At 46.4% G+C, this 7,951-nt stretch overlaps 1 protein-coding gene across 1 annotated transcript in view; it reads right to left on the reverse strand.

Moving 5' to 3' along the window:
• Positions 1–7,257, reverse strand: part of LOC126638689 (musculoskeletal embryonic nuclear protein 1) — a 37,496-nt gene extending 30,239 nt beyond the window's left edge. The window contains exon 1 of the mRNA XM_050312780.1: positions 7,063–7,257. Coding sequence (XP_050168737.1) covers positions 7,063–7,222 — 160 coding nt within the window. The 5' untranslated portion in view covers positions 7,223–7,257. The remainder of the gene's footprint in view (positions 1–7,062) is intronic.
• Positions 7,258–7,951: the final 694 nt, after the last annotated feature.

Genomic DNA, 7,951 nt, shown 5'->3' on the forward strand with positions numbered 1-7,951 from the left:
ATTTTAATAGTTTACAAATGCCAACATAACTTATCCTTCTTCCTAAACATTTCATAATGTGAATGACATGTGTGATTATACTTGAACAATTTTATTATGTGGTCTGCAACTATATCCAGCAATCAGTTGATTTGAGTAATAAGAAAATGTAAAATGTCCTGAGCCAGTAAGACAAAGTAAGGCATCAGACAACTGTTAATGACAAGTGCAGCTAACTTAGAGACTGCAGATTATTTGTCTAAATTGGTACCTTATTTTTATTGTCTTAACTTTTACTGCCGTGGCATTTCAAGGAGAGTTAGTGACACTAAAATATTAATGGCCTGATGTGATCAGGACATCAGGACCAATAAAGTGCTATTATAATCTAGAGCCAACAAAGAATCGGACATCTTACAAGTCGTTTTAATAAAAACCGAAGAAAATGCAGTTTAAGTAAGACTTGAAGTTGAAAAAATGTTTCTCCTATTGTCAGTGAAAGCAGACACCTAGTTATGCTATGAGACTGGTTTGTTTTCAGTGTAGCAAACAATTCCAAAACTGTTACAAATTCATTTCATGTCATTTCCGTTGCTTAAGAGGTTTCAGTTGAGCAGATCCCAACACTATTATTACTTGCTTCTGTACAGCACAGAATTTGTCAGCAAGATTTGACTTCTTCTGGAGAGCTCACAATGGACAGAATTTATCCCAACTAGTTGTTTCATATGTTAAAGAGTACTCCAACATTAGCACGGTAAAAGAAAATATTTAGTTTCCTCATTTACCCGTGTGTTTATATTTCTTTTTTTTTTTTCTGCTACACCTCGTAGTGCATCTCTCCTTTCTGTCTCTAACACAGATCAGGATGTCACAGAGGCACTGGAAGGGCTGATGATTTATTTAAAACAAACAAGAAGCAGCCACACACTCCATGGCTGCGAGCGATACCTCCCCATCTGGGAATAAGGAAACACTGGATCATTGTAAGGCGTAATTTACTTAGCCGTGACCAGAGTGACCTCACAGGGCTTTTGCGAGTCCTGCAGCCGCAAGCAGACACTTAACCTGCACAATAAGAGTGCACCGAGATACCGATCATTACTAATTGCCATGCAATGGGCTCGAAGGAGGAAGAGGACAGCAGGTATTTCTGACACCATCACCCCATCCTGTTTCCTCCTTGGCCCCCGGCCAGACGGGAGGGAGCTGCATCACCCCGTGTGCCAGCAAACCCCAGCGGGCCGTCGGGAAAGGCTGTGACTTACTCCAGGTCCACAGCACTCGAGGAAAACGCACCTCTGGATCCAAGGAGAGCTCTCGGGGCAGGGGAGGGTTCGATGCCGGCCGAGAGCAGGACACGGTCCCGCCGGAGCTGTCCAGGGTCCTGCCCCGACCCCGGGGCCGCCCCAACACCCACCGGCTGCGATGCGAGTCCTGCTGCTCCCAGGGCTGCTCTTCCACCTCCTCCTTTTCGAAAACGTGCTCCCCCTTTGCTCCCTCCCAAACCTCGCCTTTTATCAGTTCAACAGCACATCTTACTAGTTTTCTTTTACCTGAAGAGGAATTCACTCCCACTGCTGTGATACCTGGAAGTGGTCCCTAAACTCATTTCACACTTCTTACTACTATGTAATTCCCAAACATACACTGGAATGCCAGTTCTGCATCTATCTGGCAAGTTCCAGGAAAAAGAATAAACTGCATTCTACAACATGTGATCCCGTGTGTAATAAGTACAATAGTATTCCTAATTCCATAAGAATGAAGGAGCCTATTTGTGATTTGAAACTTCTGTCAAAGTTTTAAAACCAGAAGCACGCAGAACATTTCTGAGGGGGTCCTCAGGAATTCATGTGAACATGTACTGTTTCACTTGGAGGGAATACATTCAAGTCAGGATATTATCAAATATTTCTAAATAATGTCTTTATTAATAATACACCACCTTGCTATCAGGCCACTACCACGTAGAATAAACTTGTTGCTGTTACTCAGAGGTCTGTATTTCATGCCTGAGGTTCCAGGGCACCAAAGACAACTCCCTATCATTTTCACATTTTTAAAATCTGCTCAAGCAGAAAGAAAATTGCTATAGAAAACAACTAAATCATATGGTTTAGTCCTTTTGTATCCAACAGTTTCCTTTACACTGACTCTTTTGTTAAAGGCAACTGGAAGTATTTTTAAATCCTTCTCCCCAGAACATTATTCCCCATATTACTCTCTTACCTTCCTGAAAATAAGAACCACTCCTCTGAAAAGCCTATTTTCCTAAAGCATTTCAAATTCTACTAAACTATCTCCTATGACAGTTTGTTATATGAAGAAGCATTCATTTCCCTTGCATGGCTTATCAGGTGGGAAAACCTTGCTGTAAATTTAACTGCTGTTAAGGATGTAGTTTTTAAGGTATATCCTTTAGGACACTGTAAGTAAAGAGAGGACCTTAAAATATATATATATATATAGTATGTTTTAACAGAATGGTTTCTTCTTTCTCTTTCATCTGTGACCCTCAACAGCAAATGTACCTTCTCATTTATTCACTGCACCTGTACCCAATCACTTCACTGTTGCAAACCCTTCTCAGCATGAGAAGGATTACACACTGTAATAAAGCCATAAAAAGGGAACAGAATCCCACACTGGTCTCTTTTACAGCACATTTGTATTTTCCTCACAGACACAAACCTTCTACCTGCAGAAAACCAAATGACTCTTCTGTTTCAATAATTCATCAATACAACTCACGTCTCATTTCTCAGCCATTCCTAAGTGTCCCAAAACAAACATTGCCATGTTCTGATAAGGTACAAATCTTTTGACAAACAAGCTTAGTAAACAAACTACTCTACCCTGTCTGACACAAACTGTTTTAAGGCATTGGCAGTGGGTTTTTCCCCATCCCTTAACCAGGTTTGGCTAATAAAAACTGTGCCATACACATATGAGATGCTGTGCCAACACCACTCTCTAATCATTCATGACCAACAAAAGCCCAACCAGAGAATGCTCAGAAGGTGCCTGGGATTATTGACAAAACAAATGGTATTATGTAAAAATATTTCAAGCCAGCTTTGTGTCCTCAGCAAACAACTACATAACTATTGCACCAAAGAGTCCCAAATACCTAAGAATCAAAGCTAAAATTTTAAATCAAGATTCCCATGAAATAAGACACAAACATTCTAGTGGCAAACTGTGAAAAAATATTATCTTTGGCTTACTGGCTTGCAGTATAAACATACATCACTTCCATCGAGGAAACTCATTAAGACTTCCTGTTATGAAGTGGCTTGGCTTAAATAAACTAGGGTGGAAAATAATGTGTATGTGTGCAAGAGGGAAAAGAAGAAAATAAAGCAACAGAATTCAAAAAAGCAGGTTCCCAGGCTGGAGAGGCAGTGACCAGAGTCCAAGCAGGCTGCCAGTCCAAGAAGATGTGCCAAAATGAGGTGGTTTTTAATCAGAGAGTTCCCTTGCACAGGGAGTTAAAGCCCATGGTTAGGAGAGAAGCTACAGAACTTGTCTCACCAGACTTCAGTGGGGCTTTTGGTGTGCTGGAACATCTGCAGCATCTGGGTGAAACTGTTTCAACATGTCTTTAGCTTCCCAGCAGAGGACTGGACTCTGAGCAGCAAAGATTAATTCACAGAGATTAAAGACAACACGCGGGTGGGCTCTGATGGTATTAAATATATTCACTACTGGTTCAGACATCAGAAAATGACCTCCCTGCACAAGCTTCACATCAAGAGGAGCAGGGTAAGATCTGAAAGCAGAGAGACTTCAGTAGTGGATTTGGAAGGCCTTAAACAACTCACAGCAATGAAAACCAAATTCAAACTTCTCTTCTTTGGTTAAGGATGCTGCCATATAAACTCAGGATAGATGATCACGAGATAAAGCATCTTCTACAAGAAAAAGACTGGGGAGTTGTGGCAGGTTGTACCTGAATTTGAAAGTAACAGAACAAAGTCACTCATTTAAAAAGTAAGGTGAGGCAAACAGGTGAGTTAAACTGTTCTTCATTCCATGTGTGACAGGACAGGGAGCCAAGAGCTACAAAGAAAAGAAACTTCAGAATTAATTTCAAACGAACATTTTGTTGGCTCAAAGAGAGAAATTTTCTCTTCCTGTCACTTGTTGATTGTGCCAATTCAGTGGTGAGGGCACACAAAGTAGGCTGACAGTATGACTGGGGTAAAAACCATCCTTACAAGTATACAGAGACAGCCACAGCACCACAGTTCCCATGTTCCCTCTGGCAGAGAGTCACCATATCTTCCCCAAACTAAAAACCTGATACATAATCACATTTCAGCCCTTACAATTATGAAGTCATTGCCAGGTCAGTTGACAGCACAACTTCACAGCAACTGAACAGGTGCACATATAAGAAGGTGGCACACTTGAGTGTCAGATCTTAAATAATTCTTCTTTAGGAATGGTCCTTTAGTCATTTGTAGATGAACATCCACCAGCAAGGAACAAAAAAGGTCCTATTCCTCTTACAGTTAGTTACTACAGAAAAAACATTTTAAAATATTCTTTTTTCCTCTGAACACAAGCATGGTAAGATTTATCTAGAAAGGGCAGGTCTGGGTCAGCCTTTGATTTAGTCACTTACCAAAAATTCTTATTCTTTGCATGTCAAATCAAATATTTTTCAAAGGAAAAAAGCTTCTGTGCAAAAAGAGCAATTGTACAATGTATCTCTGGTGCCATTACTTTAATTCCTTTTACTACAGAGGGCTCAGCACCGTTAATCACAAGCAAAATATTAGAACATCTTCTTCTGGTGTCCCCTTAAAAAAAAAAAAAAAAAGGCAAGTGACTCGCTCTTCAGAAGTTAAATTTAAATACCAGACAGCCATGTGTCTTCAGGAGAAATGATACAGCTGCACACAGAGAATTACTGCTGTTCAGAAGGGACCCAACTGAAGAGTCAACTCTCAAGCAGCCTCTGCTACAGCCACTTGTTCCTCCCTCAGTGCCACCATCTCTGTTGTGCCAGTACAGGACCACAGACACTCCAGCTCAAAAACAACCACTTCTCCTCATTTACTTTGCCTGCTGTATCAGTTCTGTGACCCAGCAGCCAGAGTTGTGTCACCCCTCCAGCCCCAGCAGCTCAGGGACAGGAACAACTGTGTAGGTGCCCAGGTGATTGCTGAGGAGAGGCCACGCTCACAGCCACAAATTCCTGCTTCTGTCACATCATCGCATCTGTCACAGAAAGTCCCGTTCGTTGAGGAAACTTTAAAGGGTTTGGAACAACAGGCCAGGTGTTTTGTATTTGACATAAAAAGGATAGAAACATTCAGACAGAGCTATCAGACAGGACAGAACTGCCCCTCCTGCACAGCAGAGCCAGTAACTGAGAGAGAGCTGCTCCTGTCCAGTGCAACAGGCCCACGTGGTGTGGCCAGCTTCTGCTGCTGCTCGGGGAGAGGCACAAAGGAAAGTGGAGGAGAATGTAGCTGGTAAATCTGGGACAAATATACCTATCCTCCGTTGGAATATAAGCATGACAAGTTGCTAAGTTTTTCCTTTAATCCCCTTTGGACACAGATTCCTTTTCTGACCAGTCCATTGTGAGGATTGGCTGGCTGCCTGCCTTCCACTCCTTTCTGCCACAGCTGCAAGCACTGCATGGAAGTCTCCTGACAGTTCCTGCTTTAACAGTACCTAACCCAAGTCAGGAAGTGCAGACAACAGCAAGGCTTTCATTTTCCTACTCCCTACTTTCTGTATTCACTTTTTGTTGTCTTCACTGAGTGTTCTGAGTTTCCATCCACTTATGTAAAATGCATAAAGACACATTATACCATTTCCAGGAAAAAAAAGGTACTAGCCTGACAAATAATATCTATAGGTCTTCATCTTTGGATGCACAATCCATAAGAATTACCTATTTACATCTCTTAAATCTAAAATCAACACTATGTAATCATCATATTATTACAGAGAGGTACTTTTGTTTGAAAACTGCTTCAGTTTCTCTTGTAAGGCTGCTGTGACTGACCAAATGCTACAGCAGTGAATATTGTTGCCATTCAGTCACATAATGACCACAGTTACACACATAGTTTTCACAAGAGCAATGCAATTGTTAACAGTGACTGGGACACTAAAGCATGAAAACATAAGATGTAGCGCATGTCTGAGTTAACCATAATGGTGTGACACCAGCACGAAAAGGCATCAGTGCAATTCTAATGTACACAGGATCTTTAGATCAGTCAAACCGTAAAACACATGACGCTGGTGACTCCTTTTCCCTCTCCCACTTTTTGTTAACAGCAATGTCACAGTCAGGTGAGCAAAGACACTGAGCTGCTTTTCCACCGCTCAGCCCAGAGGGTTACAGCACGGGATAGAGACAAATCCACCAGAACAGTTCCACGCTGGGGGGGACTCCCCCATTCCAGGGTTGGGGCCACCACGGCCTCCAGCCCTCCCTGCCTTCCCACCACACTCAAAGGGTAGGGTACGGAGTTACCGCTCATCAGCTGAGCTCTGTGGGCAGCCACACAGCTCTGGGGCTGCTCCAGCTCCCGGGTATGGCCCTCCAGGCCAGCGTGGCACAGCACCCTGCGACTGAGAGCAGCGTGTCTGCCTTTGCTGCTGCTGACACGACAAGGTCCACCTGCGCTAAAACAGACCAGCCAAACCCGTGACTTCTGCACACCCCAAACCCGAGTGACTCTGCACACACCACCTACCTCATCCTGCCCGCTGAATTCAGAGCAGGACAGCCACCCACCCACCCCTGAAGTGGTAAACTGTATCAGCATGGGTGCCGATCGTAGGAAGGCAAGTTTCAGAAAGTGCAAGGACTTGCAGCGCGGTCCCCGAGGCCTCCCCGCCCGGCTCTGCCGGCTCCACAAAGCGCCGGCGCTGCGCTCCCGAGGCCGCCGCGGCCATTCCCGGCCGGGAGCCCGGGACAGCCCGGCCCTTCCCGGGATAAGCTCGGGTACCGCAGCGCGGCGCGGCCCCACCCGCCGACCCCGCGCCCTCCTCGGGGACCCCCCCACCCCACGCCCGCTCACGCCAGGCCGCGGCCCCGCCACTCACGCATGAGGGTGCTGAAGGCCACGACGCCCAGGAGCCCCTGCAGGAAGATGCCGAATCTGTCCATGAGGGCGCCGTTCTCGCAGCCGCGGTCCCCGGGCCCCGCCGCCGCGCCGGGGCTGGCGGTGAGGCCGAGGCTGCCGTTGGGCGGCGGCGCCCCCATGGCGAGGCCCGGCCGGCGCCCGCTCAGCGGCGCATGGCGGCCAGGCCGGCCCCGCCCCGCCCGCGTCACGGCCCGCCCGCCCCCGCCGCCCTCAGCGCCCCGCCCGCCCCGCGCCCACAGCCCGCGGGCACCGCCCGGACCCTTGCACACCGCACCCCGGCAGCGGCGGGGCTTCAGCCCCAGGGCCTCCCCCTGAGGTTGGGCAGAGCCGGCGGGTGAGCGCGGCGGAGCAGGGTCCGATGCTCCGAGCGGCCGCCAAACGCTCTCTGGCTCCGGCATCCAAACCTTGTCTGGCCCCGGGTGTCCAAACCCTCCTAGCTCCGGCATCCACAGCGGTTTCCAAACCGCTCTACAGCCCTCCTAGAGGAGGTTCCCAGCACTGGGTCGGAACCGCAGCACCTGAAGGCTTCGCTTAGCCCAGACCCCGCAAGGGTCAAGCAACTCTGACCAAACCAGAATGATAAAATCAGGGCCTGGGTTCTTCAGCGAAAAATGTTTGTTCTTTTAAAGGGCGCAATGGATAAAACAGAGCACGTCAGATCTTTCATTTAGGAACTGTACCTGGGGAACTGTACCTGTCGGCCAGTGAGCCTTGTCTGACCCTGTCACACCGTACCCCTCTTCTTCATCACCAAGCAGAACTGCACAAGTTTAGGTTCTTCTTTTTAGTGTGGGATCAACCCAGGTCACATTGCATTGTATTTTTTTTTCTTGCATTGTTTCTTAAAT

The sequence above is a fragment of the Myiozetetes cayanensis genome, unplaced genomic scaffold, assembly GCF_022539395.1.
Source record: "Myiozetetes cayanensis isolate MyiCay16 unplaced genomic scaffold, myiCay2020 scf18, whole genome shotgun sequence".
NCBI lineage: Eukaryota > Metazoa > Chordata > Aves > Passeriformes > Tyrannidae > Myiozetetes > Myiozetetes cayanensis.